Source organism: Macrobrachium nipponense, chromosome 4 (assembly GCF_015104395.2).
Source record: "Macrobrachium nipponense isolate FS-2020 chromosome 4, ASM1510439v2, whole genome shotgun sequence".
Taxonomy (NCBI): Eukaryota; Metazoa; Arthropoda; class Malacostraca; order Decapoda; family Palaemonidae; genus Macrobrachium; species Macrobrachium nipponense.
Window position 1 is genome coordinate 93,114,695 of NC_061100.1, and position 16,220 is coordinate 93,130,914.

At 41.9% G+C, this 16,220-nt stretch overlaps 1 protein-coding gene across 10 annotated transcripts in view; it reads left to right on the forward strand.

Moving 5' to 3' along the window:
* LOC135211019 (ATP-binding cassette sub-family C member 5-like) overlaps positions 1 to 16,220 on the forward strand; it is an 818,851-nt gene that overhangs the window by 675,673 nt on the left and 126,958 nt on the right. For all 10 annotated transcript variants that reach the window (XM_064244042.1, XM_064244046.1, XM_064244047.1 and 7 more), the window contains one exon: positions 5,448 to 5,576. In XM_064244042.1, the coding sequence (XP_064100112.1) occupies positions 5,448 to 5,576 (129 nt within the window). The remainder of the gene's footprint in view (positions 1 to 5,447; positions 5,577 to 16,220) is intronic.

Here is a 16,220-nt window from a genome sequence, read left to right on the forward strand (position 1 = left end):
AACAGAAAGGAGTTGATGGCTGTGTGGTTGGCTCTGAAGGCTTTCGAGCCCAAAGTCAGAAGATCGGTAGTGCAGGTCAACGCGGACAACACTACAGCTCTGGCATACATCAGGAAACAGGGGGGGACGATTCCTTCTCCTGTACGAGACAGCAAGAGACCTTCTTCTGTGGCAGAAGAAAGAGGAATCAAGCTTCTCACCAGGTTCGTGCAGGGAGAAAGGAATGTAAGAGCAGATCTCCTCAGCAGGAAAGATCAGGTCCTTCCCACAGAGTGGACCCTTCATCTGGATGTATGCCAGAGCCTGTGGAAGTTATGGGGCAGGCCACACATAGACCTCTTTGCCACGTCAAAGAACAAGAGGCTGGATCCTTACTGCTCTCCGATATCGGATCCAGAGGCAGTAGCAATAGATGCTCTTCTTCTAGACTGGAACGGACTCGACGTCTACGCGTTTCCCCCCTTCAAACGATCCTGGGGCTAACTATCAAGAAGTTCGTAGAGTCCGATTCAACGAGAATGACCTTAATCGCTCCCTTTTGGCCGGCCCAAGAATGGTTCACAGAGGTACTGGAATGGTTGGTGGACCTTCCAAGATCGCTCCCGCTAAGGAGCGATCTACTCAGACAACCCCACTTCGACAGGTACCACACAAAAATCTCCTCGCTCTCAGTCTGACTGGTTTCAGACTGTCCAAAGTTTGGTCAGAGCGAAAGGCTTTTCAGCAGCAGCTGCTAAAGCAATCACAAGAGCGAGGAGACCTTCCACCTTGCGTGTATACCAGTCAAAGTGGGATGTCTTCAGACGTTGGTGCAAGAGGAAGAACATTTCCTCTTCCAGTACCTCTGTGACCCAAATTGCGGATTTCCTTATTTTCCTCAAAGAAGAATGTCATCTGGTTGTGTCAACTATTAAGGGATACCGCAGTATGTTGGCGGCGGTATTTCGGCATAGAGGCTTAAATATATCCGATGATAAGGACCTGCATGATCTTATTAGATCATTTGAAACCATTAAGCGTCCTCATGTAGTACCGAACTGGAATCTAGACGTAGTCCTACAATTCCTTGGATCGTCTAGATTCGAACCTCCTGGCTTAGCCTCTTTCAAGGACTTGACGAAGAAGGCTATCTTCCTTTTGGCCCTAGCTACAGCTAAAAGAGTGAGTGAGCTCCAAGCTATTGAGGGCAATGTAGGGTTTAAGGAAGATTCTATGGTATGTTCGTTTCTTCCAAGTTTCCTTGCAAAGAATGAAAACCCATCACGCCCTTGGCCCAGGAGCTTTGAAGTTCGTAGTTTATCTTTTCTAGTAGGGGAAGAGCCTGAAAGAACTCTTTGCCCTATGAGAATTATGAAGTATTTCCTTAAGAGGAAGGAACAACTTAAGGCTAATCAAGATGTACTTTGGTGCTCCGTAAAGGACCCCACTCGGCCCATGTCGAAGAATGCTCTTTCCTTTTTTCTGAGAAAGCCTTATTACAGAGGCACATGTTGCCTGTAAGGAAGATCAGTTTAGACTACTGAAAGTGAAAGCTCACGAGGTGAGAGCCATCGCAACTTCGCTTGCATTCAGAAAAAATATGTCTGTGCGGAACTTGATGGAGGCGACTTTTTGGAGATGCCAATCGGTTTTCGCAAACCACTACCTACGTGATGTAAAAAATCACATATGATAAATGCTTCGCCTTGGGTCCTTTCGTATCGGCGGATTCGGTGCTGGGGCAGGGAGCTGAAACTTATCCTGTGTAAATTTTTTATATGTTACCCTATATTTTATATTGTTGTTTTTTGGTTGTCTGAAAGAGGTTGCAGGAGGCACTCTTTTTGTCGTAATATTAACCCTTTGTATTTTGGTTAGGTGGTCTGGTGGGTTTTGGCTCCTTGCAGAGGTAGTGGTAAGGATCTGTTAGGTAAGCGGACAAGGTCCCTCTAACAGCATCCGACTTGGATTCTACCACAATAGGGGATCACATATCCCAGTGGTAGATCCGAGAGTCTTTCAGCATCAGGTCACGTCCTAGCTGTAGCTCTCCAGGCAATGCAGACTCAGAGATAGTATCTATGAAGTCTTCATCCTGAAAAGGTGAGAACCAAGGTTTTTATATCCTACAACATTAGTTGTTTCCCGTCTTACCTGTATTATTGAGCTGTCTCTTACCCTCCACCAAGGGTGCCAATCAGCTAAGTATATATCTGTCAGGGAAGTTCATGTACAAAAATGATATTGTTAAACTACAATAAAGTTTTGTACATACTTACCTGGCAGATATATACGATTAATGGCCCACCCAGCCTCCCCTCAGGAGACAGGTGGAAGAGAAAAATCTGACAAGCTTACGGGAGTGGTTCGTACATCCGCCACCCAGCGGCGGGTAAGGTAGACCACCTGACCTACCTGTCGCGTGTGCCGCGAGATTTGAAATTCTGTCGGGAACGTCGGAGACTATAGCTAAGTATATATCTGCCAGGTAAGTATGTACAAAACTTTATTGTAGTTTAACAATATCATGTTAATAAATAATGATTATTATGAATGTATATTTCTTGTTTTGTGTATTAATAAACCAAAACTATTTTATTTATCATAATTTAATCATAAATGTTAATCCCTTTGCTCATATATCGTAGCCTGGGGCACTGCTTGAGGCAAGATGGGGCACTCCTTCCTATGCAACTCTCTCTCTCCCCTTCACTAACTCGGCTTATTACAGCTAATTTTCTTCTTCTGTATGTTACCTAGATGTTTTCCTTGTATTTTCCTCTTTGACATGATGAAATTCTTGCCGAAACAAAGATAAACAAACGTAAATGCAAGAGAATGTCAGAGGAGAAACTCGAAGGTTTACTCTCTTTTTACAAAGACAATTTAATAAATCATGATTATTATGAATTTCATATTCCATTTTGGGTATTAAAAAACCAAAACTATGTTATTTATCATAAATGAAGATCTCTTTGCTCAAAGATCGTAGCCTTGGGCACAGTGTGATGTGTGCTGTCAGGCAAGACGGGGGCGTTACTACGCAACCCTCTCCTCTCTCTTCACTAACTAGCGTATATTATGATATTCTGTAATAATACTTGAGCGATTTTTCTTCGTCTGTATGCTAGCGAGATGTTTTCCTTGTCTTTTCCTCATTGACATGATGAAATTCTTGCTGAAACATACATAAACATACGTAAAAGCAGGCGAATGTCAGAGGTAAAACTCGAACGTGTAGACTACTTGAGGTTTGTGATCGCACTGAATCATGACTGGACTTGGTAGCAGGCTGAAGTCTCCCTTCTCGACTCAGGGAATGTCTACAGATGCCATTTCTCCCAATTTCTTTGGCAATAATTATCAAAATTTACGATAATAGAAGAAATATTGCATTTTCTTGTACGGATAAATGTTTTAGGCTTATTGAGTTACGTTAACTAATTACCCTGTAACTACGAAAGTATGAGGAATTTTGATGAAATATTTCGTATACGTATTCTCAATTGCTATATGAAGCTCCATGAATTTTTTTATGACTGCATTTTTCGCCCTATACCCCCATATATAAGGGTTCCGGCCGGCCCCCTTAATAACTATTGGATGTCAAGGTGGGACAAGAGATACACAGTGGTGGAGGCGTGTGCTTTATTGCGTCCTCAATTACATACTGACTCCAGTTGCCGTCTACAACCGGCACACTTACTTTGCGCCTGCTCGCCATGGGAAAACGTATCTTGCCAATGCAAGGTACTCCATCAATAACTAAAAATTTTAAACACTTTTTTGATGAGCATTAAATTACAAAATGGTAGGGAATATTATTTCATCTTACAATTTTTATATGAAAAGTAGGAATTTCATCTATTAATCAACAGTTGAAAGTAAAAAGTGTGTGCTTAGTCCTATGTAACATTGCTTTAAGACATTGGCCTTGCTATTATTCTCTCTCTCTCTCTCTCTCTCTCTCTCTCTCTCTCTCTCTCTCTCTCTCTCTCTCTCTCTCTCTGTGTGTGTGTGTGCGCACCTTTGTATGTTTCTCTTGGGAATGACATAAATAGTGCAAAACAAGAAGAGTACCTTGGAGTCATTATTACCAAGGTCTTAAGATCCCCAAACAATGCATAAAAGCTGAAAAGAAGGCACAGAAACTAGGGGGATACATAAGAGGCAGTTCAAATACAGAAACAAGGAAATGGTGTTGCAGGCCTACACATCAACAGTTAGGTCACATCTTGAATATGCAGTACAGTTTTGGTCACCAACACTAAGAAATGACATTAATACACCGGAAGAGGTACAAGCAAGAGAGACAAAGTTAATTCCTTCCATCAGGCAAATGGGTGACCAAAGACAACCAGAGAGCCTGAACATGTATGACTTTGAAACATGATGATTACGAGAACAACTAATAGTGACTGTCAAAATACTGAAAAGCATAATAAAAAGTAGACCGTAAGCTCTTCACATTAAATGAAAACCAGACAAGAAATAAAGGCTGGAAATTAGAACTGAAGAGGTACAACACATCCCATTGTAGGAACTTCTTCACATACAAGATATGTGGCACATGGAATAACCTGCCATCAGAAGTTGTAAACAGCAGTAGTGTGAGATAGTTCAAAAGAAAGCTAGACAAAATCACTAGAAAGACTGAGAATGAATTGTAAAAACTGCTTATAGAGACAAGTGAGCACACGATGTCTCCTTTGATGGACTAATAAGTCTTGAGACATCCTAATCTTTGTAACTTATAAACATGGGTTTGTTACTTTTTCTCATGTCCTCCCACTAGCATTTTTCTCTCAGTCTCTGTCTGTGGACAGTACATTCCACATTGTTCCATGACCATATGTCTATGATTGTTATTTTTTGGTGACAGATGTGTTGAAACTGTAATAATAATTTTGTTCTTTCTCTTCTCCTTACATCTATAATTTTGCTTTGGTGTCTTATTGTTGCTATTTGTTCTCTCATTTTTCTTGTCATTCTCCTAATTTCACCAGCATTTTTAAGTATATCTGTAATTTTCTTTATTGAAATGTTAGCTTTTTATGACAAAAAGTTAATCTGAGGATACTCATTGCAGTGAAGTAATTCAAAAAGTATTTTGTTATGTCTATTCAAACAGCTTTCTATTGTCCTACAAAATTCATGTAGGCTTCTTTTTTGCTTTTTTGGCTGATATGCTTGTTTTATGGTTGAAATTCACTATTGCTCTGGGAGGGTCATCCAAGAATATTTAAATGGGAGGGGTAAAAGGAACAAAAACCTTTCCATTATGTAAATTGTCATTTATAGAGAAATAGAATACTACAGTAGGCTAAGTGAACAGGTAGTATATGGTTTTAATGCAAAATATTTGAATTCTCCCAATATTGGGGACAGATTTTAAACTTACAATTTTGTTCACGGCTTTGTTACTGTTTTATGTATTATGTTAACTAAAGGTTGCTTTGTTTTTACAGGGTTGGAATTAGAGATTTTAAAAGGATGGAAAATGTATCCAGATCTCCTGTGTACAGCCATGTCAGCACCACTGTGAATGGTTTAGCTACAATTAATGCTTATGGAAAGCAGGCAATGTTCACTAGAAAGTAAGATTTTCCATCCCCTCACACTGTCAATAGTTTTAGGTTTATTGGTTCTTTATGCATAAAGGTGTTCAGACAATATGGAAACTATTACCTTACCTAGTCAACTTATACTTTGAAGGAGATACTGTGCACTAACTGTAAAAAGATCCTTTTACCTAGATAGGTGAAAGGTTTCCCTCAATTGGAGTGAAACCACTCCTCCTGCTTTCCCATTTAGTATGAAGTTTTGATCCTTTTTCATGGTACTTTTCCATTTGTTCTTTCAGTCTTGGTCTCCCCTTTATTTGTTTTAGCAATTTTCAATTATTTGTAATATTTCAGGTTTCTATTGTAATCTCAATCTGCCTTCTAGACTTATTGATTGCTGGTAACTTATCTGTTTATGACATTCCTGGAACATCATAGCCATAGCCCATTTTTTCCAACAAATCTGGAACACCTCTGTCATGGAAGTACATACATATCATCCATGCTAAAAAGTGAGTATGGATAACTTTCAGTTGTTTCGTCTCCCTCTGCCTTCATGAAAAATCTTTGTAGGGCTTTACTATGATTCCATTCCTGATTATAAGAATCTCCTCTTAATTATCTGAGAAGGCAGGACTAAACAGGAACACCAGTTAGTTCTGCTTCAAAACAACGCCTTGATCCGTGAGCTCCCAGCATCCCCCAAGGCGCGTGATTCAAAAGTTTTCGCCTAGTAGGCCTATAACTATTTTTCCGCGAATTTAAAAAAAAACTTTTTTTATATCGACGTACCACACGTCCAATCGGCACCCAACAGACAATTTATATCGACGTTTAATACTTCCAATCGGCGTTAAAGGGTTAATACATATTTAGCCCAGACTGTGAGGATTAATCCTCTTAAACTAAATGGAAGTTAAATATGTATATGAAAATTTTACATAAAAAAAAATAGCAACTAGGATTGGCAAAAACAGGGAATAAGGGTTATTGGTGTTCTTTTATCAAAGAATGACTATGTGAGAAGACCATTTTTAAATAAGTTAGTTTTCTACAAACTAGTTAATCAAAGATATGCCCAACATTGCAGTCAAAAGCTTTTCAGGCTCACCTACCTTGTCTGTCACACTGGCAAAGAACAACAACCCATTGTTTGTTTCATGACAACCCCATTCCATTAACCATATACCTGCCTGAATTGCTACTTTAAGAGGAGGCTGAGATACTGAAGGTCCTTATGTGTTTCCAGTGGACTATTTGGGAACTGTAAGGATTTAGAAATAAAGTATATAATATTTTACAGATTAACAAAAGATGTTGACCAACACTTATGGAATGTTAACAAGCCACCTGTATCAGATGAGTCTGTCCGAATTGGAAAAGCAAAATGCGTACTTTCCACATGAAACAATGTAAACACAATCTCTATGGACTGTTTCTGGGTAGTACCATGAATGATGCGTGACAATAAGAATGTGGAGTTTAAAGCCTCTTCCTCTATCATGTAATATATATATATATATATATATATATAATATATATATATATATATATATATATATATATATATATATATATATACTTTTAGGGCATAGTTTTTCTCTAATACAATTTTCGTTAAAAGCAATTGCTTTAGTGGCATCAATAAGTTTCTTGCAGGTATCTTCATACCGACGAAGTTTTTTCCGATTCTTGTTCGTCAATTTCTGGTGAAAAATACGCAGACTTCCTTCTTCCATTTATTGAATTTTGTCACGACAGCTGTTTCGCCTTATGGCATTATCAAGCAACTACTGATTTACAATCTGACCTTTCGGCCTATTTATCTCATCGTGTGGGAGGTGTGACCTTGAGGTATGGGTACTGGTTAGTCTAGGGATTAACAGCTTAAGGGCGTTGTTTTAGATACAAAGAACATGAGGACATATGTACTGTGACAATAAGAGTGAAAGTTTAAGCAGTGGTTAAATAAATATTCAAAATACAATGCCATGTGCTAGAGTTTCCTTAAATGTATGTTTAAAATTTAATATGTTACATGTTGGTTTCAGATAAAAATTACAAAATTACATACAGGAATGAAAATGAATATAGAAATCTAAATACGGGAGTACAAATATATGTATATATTTTATAGCATGCATAAAGGTACAAGAGATAATTTCTGTTTATACATAAATGTGTATGATTTAAATTTGAGTGTGTGTTTGTGTGTGTGTATGTCCAAAATGGTCTACGTTGGTTAACGGTTGCTGGTTCGTGTTGGGCGGGGTCTCAGCGACCTGAGTAAGGATGTTACTTGACTTTCGCTGACACTGGGTCTTCTCATGTCTTCCAAGGGGCGCGATGTTCTCGGTGGATTGGGGCGCGCTGTCTGGTCCCTGTTGGCTTGGGTATTCCTTCTCCTGCTGGAGGGGGGTATATGGTCCGATTCTTGTTGGACGTTCAAGGTCGGCTTCTGAATAGCGATGCTCACCGCTTCGTTATTAAGAGGCGACCGTAGTTGTCTTCTCTGTGCACGACCTGGGTGCCTTCTATGAGCTCTTGTAGAGATGGCTTCCTGTCGTGAACATCTATGTAATGTTGATGGATGGCCCCTTGATTTCTATGAGCCAGCAGATGTCTCCGAAGGGTTGTTGTAGTGTGCCCGATGTAGTTTTGGCTGTGAGGTTTACACACCTCCTCTGGACAAGTAAATTTGTAAACTACATTCGTGCACATCTCCTTCGGTCCCCCCGGAGCGGTGCTGTTCTTCATTATTAAGGCTGCTACAAGTTTGGGCTTACTATATATCCTGAGGCTTATTTTATGTATAAACAGAAATTATCTCTTGTACCTTTATGCATGCTATAAAATATATACATATATTTGTACTCCCGTATTTAGATTTCTATATTCATTTTCATTCCTGTATGTAATTTTGTAATTTTTATCTGAAACCAACATGTAACATATTAAATTTTAAACATACATTTAAGGAAACTCTAGCACATGGCATTGTATTTTGAATATTTATTTAACCACTGCTTAAACTTTCACTCTTATTGTCACAGTACATATGTCCTCATGTTCTTTGTATCTAAAACAACGCCCTTAAGCTGTTAATCCCTAGACTAACCAGTACCCATACCTCAAGGTCACACCTCCCACACGATGAGATAAATAGGCCGAAAGGTCAGATTGTAAATCAGTAGTCGCTTGATAATGCCATAAGGCGAAACAGCTGTCGTGACAAAATTCAATAAATGGAAGAAGGAAGTCTGCGTATTTTTGTTCACCAGAAATTGATGAACGAGAATCGGAAAAAAACTTCGTCGGTATGAAGATACCTGCAAGAAACTTATTGATGCCACTAAAGCAATTGCTTTTAATGAAAATTGTATATATATATATATATATATATATATATATATATATATATATAATTATATATATATATATATATATATATATATCTATATATAGATATATCATATATATATTATATATATATATATTAGAGTATAGTATATATATTTAGATATATATTAGATATATATTATATATATATATATTATATATATATATATATATATATATATCTTATATATATATATATATATATATATATATATATATATTATATATATATATATATATATATATATATATATATATATATATATATATATATTTATATATATATTATATGATATATATATAATATATATATATATATAATATATTATTACTATATATATTTTATATATATACTATATAATATATATATATATATAGATATATATATATATATATTATAATATATATAAGGATTTTGACGAAGGAAAAAATCTATTTCTGGGCGAGGGTTTGTGTCGCCCAGTGAAATAATCCTTAAGTTCATTATTTCTAAGGTAAATGAATTTAACATATACCAGAGAAAAACAAAATCAGGAAGATGTCAGAATAACTGACTTGCTCACCCTAAATAAAAAGAGGGTGTCGGTATGGTATCTGGGGCGAGTGAGACCACTACCACGAACCTCTTGCCATTTAGAACTCTCCTACACCAAAATCCCCTTCCTGAGAGGGCCGATCCATAGGCAGGGACGGCCACTACTACTACTACGCCCCGCACCACGCCGACTGCCGCGCCTCTGGTGGTCATCCTTGTAGTTTAGATGCCAATTCTTGGGCTTGCAGGGGGGGATTTGGATTTCCCTGGGCGACACGAACCCTCGCCCAGAAATGATTTTTTCCTTCGTCAAAATCCCTTTTCCTTTCTGGGTCAGTTCGTGTCGCTGCGTGAAATAGTACCAGAGAAATAGCACAAGATTGTAAAACAAAGAGGAAGGTCTCAATGAAACTGAAATAAAACAAACAATATAATATTGAGAACTTACAAGTTGTCATACAGAAAGCTAACTTAACATAAAAATAGTGGACTTATAGTTAACTTAAGATTAAACTTATATTAGTATTGATAACTTATCTAGGATAGTGAGTTAAATGGTTACGTGGGGAATTACTCACTAGATAAAAATTATTCTCTAAAAGTTATAGTAAATCAATAGGTGTGCTACCCTAGCATAAAAATAAGGGTAGCAGCACCAAATGGACATTTCATAAATTACAATAATGTTGTGGGTGCCCCTAGCAAAAAAATAAGGGACACACCACCATAATCATAATCATAAGCAGCTAATGCTAAAGGACTATATAGAGCATAACGGTAGGTTAGGTGAAATATTAGTTGAGACAGGTAGAAAGGAGATCTGGATCTTCAACTACGACTACTGTGCAGTGTCAGGGGGAAACTATGTTTCCTGCTGCCACTGCTGGAAATTTTAAAGATTCCAAGGACTTTAGATAATGACGCTTAAAAACTGTCGGCAATTTCCAGCCAGTATATTTCTTTAAATCGTCAAAGTTCATATGCTGGAAATAATTATTAGAGGTGGCTACTGCCCTGATATCATGGGCTTTTGGGAATGATTCAGGATTTGCTTGTTTAATGAAGTAAAGGATCTGCTGCCTGATACCTTTTACTGATATGGTGCCACCTTTTTCTCTCATAAAGAGAGGACCCGAGGATCTAGAGGATGTCCTAGACAGAAAGGCTCGTAAGGTCATCACTGGACAAAGAGAATGGTATTGGGGGAGAGGGATGACTTTCCAAGGGGCCCATCTCGCTAAAGGATCCTCATTTTTGCTAGAAAACTACGATCCGGGGACAGTAAAACTTCTCCTGAAGGGAGAAATTCTACGTGACCCGCATCTCTGGATAGAGCCGACAGTTCTGAAATTCTGGCCCCTGAGGCCAAACTTAGCAAGAATAGCGTCTTTCTTAGTCGCATTATGAATGAATAAGAAGAGTTGTCAGTGTCTAAAGCCAGTTTGAGGACATCATTCAAAAACCATGATACTGAACTAGGCCTTTCAGAAGGTCTAAGTCTAGCACAAGCTTTGGGAATAGACGTAAAGTAAGAGTCTGTTAAGTTTATTTGAAAACCCAGCTGAAAGATTTTCTTTAAGGCTGATTTATTAGTGGTAATAGTGCTAGCTGCTAATCCTTTTTCGAATAAGGATCTGAAGAAGGATATAGCTGAATTTACTGTCATGGTTGTGGTGTTTGTCTCCTTCAGGAAAGATGCTAACTTCTTAACAGCAGCATCATACTGTCTCAAAGTTGATTCCCTCTTACCTGATTCTAAGAAAAGAATATTCTGGGGATCGATATCTGCATCTTTTTTAGCCGCAAACTTCATGAAGTCCATAAAGTTAGGGTTTTGAGAATTCCTGAGGAAGCGAACAGTCCTCATTTGTACTGTCTGAGATAGTCTGGGATTGGGAATCCGTCGAGGTCGAAGACCCAATTCCAGAAGCAAAGGGTACCAGTTGCTCTTTGGCCAGTTCGGGGCTACTAGAGCTACTTGTCCCTTGAAAGTCCTGAGTTTGTTCAGTACTTTCAATGGAAGATTCACTGGAGGAAAGATGTATATCTTCTTCCACTTATTCCAATCTATGAACAAGGCATCTGTGGCATAAGCCAGAGGGTCCAGGTTGGGGGCCACATAGCAAGGGAGCTTGTGGTTCGCTTGAGAGGCGAAAAGATCTACTTGGAGACCCGGGACACTCCGGCGTATCCACTGGAACGACCTGTTGTCCAGGGACCACTCTGATTCTAGAGGAACTGATCGAGACAAGGCGTCTGCTATCACGTTCCTTACTCCCGCCAGGTGGGTGGAGGATAGATGCCATTTGTACTTGTTCGCTAGAGAGAAAATGGCTATCATGACATGGTTCACATGTTTTGATTTCGATCCTCCCCTGTTGATGCAGTGTACTACTACTGCGCTGTCCAATACCAGTTTTATATGAGAATTCTTTGGTGGAAGGAGCCTCTTCAGAGTGAGAAATACTGCCATAGCTTCCAATACTTTTATGTGGAGCTGGCAGAACTGAGGTGACCAAGTTCCTTGAACTTTTTTGAACTGAGAGTATCCTCCCCATCCGCTTAGCGAGGCGTCTGTGTGGATGATCAACGCCGGAGGAGGATATTGAAGAGGAACTGACTTGGACAGGTTCTTTGTCTCCGCCCATGGACGGAGATGATTTCGAAGAATCTGCAGGATCACTGACGACTTGTCCCGAGATTTGGCATTTGCTCTTGAGCGCCAAACTCAGTTTATGTCTATGAGTCTTGCTTTCAGCAGAACATCTGTAACCGACGCAAACTGGAGTGAACCTAGGATCCTTTCTTGGTTTCTCCTTGATGCCCGTTTGTTCTTGAGGAATTGCCTTACTGACTTGGCTATTTCTTTCCTCTTGTCCACAGGAATTGACAGATTATGAGAGGTTAAGTCCCAATGAATGCCGAGCCATTGGAAACGCGACTCCGGAGTGAGCCTGGACTTTGTCCTGTTTATTTGGAACCCTAGATGTTCCAGAAATTGAAGTACCTTGTTTGTGGCTCTGAGGCATTCCTCGACGGTTGGCGCCCAAATCAGCCAATCGTCGAGGTACGCTACTACCATTATCCCTTGTGATCTCAGTTGTTGTATCACTACTTCCGCTATTTTCGTGAATACCCTGGGGGCCACATTCAGCCCGAAGGGCATCACTTTGAAAGAGAATGCCTGGTCTCCCAGCTTGAAGCCTAGGTATGGGCGAAAGTGTCTCGCGATTGGGATATGATAGTATGCGTCTGTAAGATCGATAGAGGTGGTGACGGCCCCACGGGGAAGTAAGGTCCGCACCTGCGAGATGGTCAGCATTTTGAACTTGTCGCAACGAATGAATAAGTTTAACCGGGACAAGTCTAAGATTATTCTTCTTTTTGATGAGCCTTTCTTTGGCACGCTGAATAAGCATCCTTGAAACTTTAAATGCTTGACTCTTGACACTACTCCTTTCTGAAGGAGCTTCTCTGCGTAATCTGCCAATTCCTTTGATGGTAGCTGAAGGAATGACTTGGGTGGAGGGGGACCTGTGCCGGAAGAGGAACAGCCTCCCTCCTACCCGGGAGATCTCACTGCTGTTGTGCGGAATGAGCTCCGCGTCCTCCACGGAAGTGCTTACCCCTGTTGGTAGCTCTTCCTGCGCCTCGTTGCCAAAAGGCACCTCTAGCCCTGCTTCCCTTAGCAAACCTGTTGAAGGTTTGGAAGGCTTGGCTTTCAAACACTGGGTTGAATGCCGGGGAAACAGCGTAAGAGGTCGAGGGCTGACCTTGTGGGGACAGCAGGAGAATCGGTTGGTTCTGTCCTTTTGGTGCTGCCGATTGTCCTGGCTGAGCAACCGGAACAGCTTGTACGAAGTGTTGCTGTTGCTGCTTCTGGTATGGCTGGAACCTCTTTGTCTTCTTCAGCTTTTTGCTAGAGGAGGAAGAGTTCTCAGGTTTCCTCTTAGCAGAGAGACCCCAACGAGCTCTGAGGCTCTGGTTAAGCCTCGTCGCCTCGTGTTGGACCTCATTAACTGCCGATTCTGGGAAGAGGTCCGCCCCCCAGATATTGGAGGAAAGCAACTTGTTCGGTTCATGCCGAATCGTTGCTTCCTGAAGGACATGCTTCCGGCAGTTCCTTCTTGCCACTATAAACCCGTACAAGTCCGCTTGAACTGTCTGAGTTTGCGACTTGGCTAGGAGCTTAAAAAGTGGCTCCGTGCCGTACGTCAAAGCAGCCACTTCAGTCATAACCAGGGTGTTGAGGGTTCTGCCTAGCCTGGTTCTTGCCTCAAACTCCGCCTGAATGAGGTTGTCTGGTAATCTGGGTAACCTCTCCCCGAACTGTTCCATGGCACAGTCCGGCTTGAGTTTACTTACCGTAAAAGTGGCTGGTAGGTTCTCCCACAAATCACCGAAAGCAGGGAAAAGAGGGGACGTAGGGTCCGATTCCCTTAGTTGTGGAAGGGAAGGGGTTCATCCTTCATGCCCGCCTGCATCATGACCTCTGCTATCTTTGTCGTAAAGGGGAGTGGTGCCTCCTCCTCTGTGACAAAGATAGTAAACGGGCTCTTGAATGCTTGGAGTCTGGTATTAGTGCAGTCCCAGTCCTCCAAGCAATGCAACCACTCCCTCTGAGCCTGGTCCCGGCTATATAGCACTGTTTCTCTTTGGATTTTATCTTCCCTATTTAAGGCTGTCTCCGTCAGCCTCGCATATCCCATGAAAGGAGGCTGTAAGTCGGCTGGGTGGAACTCGAAGTCCTCGATCCTTCGAGTTCCACATTCCGGAATGGAAATCATGCCGTCCTTGAAGGGAGCATAAGCTGCTACCCTCCAAGGATTACTCATAGAGAAGGCAGGGAGGGTGTCATAGTCCGGCAGCTGGGCAAGACCAGCTCCTGCTACCGGGAGGTCAGCCTGAGGTGCCTGGTTCAGGCCTGCCAGGCGATTCTCCTGGTTGGACACTCGTTCAGTCAGGTTCTAGATGGATTGTCCTGACTGGTTAAGAGTGGTAGAGATTTGAGCAAATATCTGCTCAACTCTCGTACTGAGAGACCCGACCAAATCACCTACTTGCTGCTTCATTCCTGCCAAAAATGCAGCAGGATCAAAGGTACCAGGTACCACGACCCCGGCAGGAGTCACCGGAGGAGTTCCGGCAGCAGCGGGAGAAGGTACAGACTCGACAGGAGCGTGGGCCTTCTCCTTAGAGGACTTGCCTCTTGACCCTTTAGAATGTGAAGACGAAGACGACTTCACTTTCTCTGCTCCGGGATGGGAAGCCGGAGGCTTACGAGAAGTAGAAGAAGACGATGTCTTTTTGGACGACGTCTTCTGAAGGGTCTTCTGCTCTCTGTGCCCCTTTACCTTGGGGGTCACAGATGCAGCAGGTGTACTAGCAGGGATCTCCGATCCCATAAAGCCCTGAAAAGAGGAAGATGAAGGAACAGGTGATGAAGATCCAGAATCAACCAAGGGAAGCCCTTGGGCACCCAACAAACCTACCTCAACTAGTAAATCCTCCGCACCTACTGTCATTGGCTCTATATTCAAATCAAGTGTGGCTACTTCCGCCACGATGTCTTGGTCTCCTCCCTCGATCAAGGCTTGTTCCACTTGCTGTTGGATGGAAGCAATTGTAGGAGCTGCCGCGGTGGGATCCACATACCCCGTCGACTTCCCGCCCGGGAAGATCTGGACAGCCAGCTTCTTGTCAAGTATATAGGGCTGTCCTTTGGCGGCGTTCTTTCCGAAGCCTCCTACCCAGGCCTTCAGGGTAGCCGACGCGACTTCCTTAATGGCGGCAGCTTGGAAAAGAGGGTCATTGTAGTCCTTACAACGAAGCCCCGAGGACGGATCATTACCAAAAATGAATATGACCATAAGTAACTTAAAGCTAAGATATGTGACAGTATATATGTCATGAAAGGAACAAACCTGACACCGATATATACTTACTCCGTCCAAAAACTGGCTCACCAGCTCGTAGCAAATGGTACAAGCCTCGTGATGCCATACTAACAGCTCGTTGTGGGGGGTAGCACACGGAGCGTGAGTCCTGCAGACCTCATGCCCGCAGGGGTCTTGGAGGACGGCGTTACATCCCGCCTCCTGACAGTTAGTAGCCTGTAAGTGGAAAGATACATAAGTATCAACGTTATACACTCACAGGGCTACTGTGATACTCCGTTGCATGCCGGAGTAGTCTAAAATTATTGGGCATAATCCACCCCTGAACTCCTTGTGGAAGAAGGTCTATGACCTAAGACGCTGGTTGGGAACTCCGGTGTACACCGGAGGGGTGAGTATGATTCAACCAGATGTTTTTATATACCCATAATGAGTTTCGAGGAGTAGTATACCACGCCGCAGAACGGGAGAGGATGCCCTATACTTAGACTAGGAAAGTTACACTAAAGTGGAGCGTGTAGCCCTGCCGTACAACCCCCCCGACAACTAGAGGAGCGCCCGGATAGCAAGCAAGTGCTCCGCCGGAAGACGAAGCGGGTACATAAGATAGGGAAAGCTTCTATGACCAACTGAAATCGCACCCACTCCGGTAGCTGGCGGAGCCAGCTACTCCCTCCCGACAACCGAAGGTACACCCGGATAGTGAGCAGGTGCTCTGTCCGCTGGCGGAGGGGTAATGCATGTGAGGAGGGAGAGAAATCAGACCCAAGGCACGCCGGAGAAGACCCGTAGCGACTGGAGGGGGGGGTGGCCAACCCCAACCCCCGACCACGCCGGAGCTCTTCC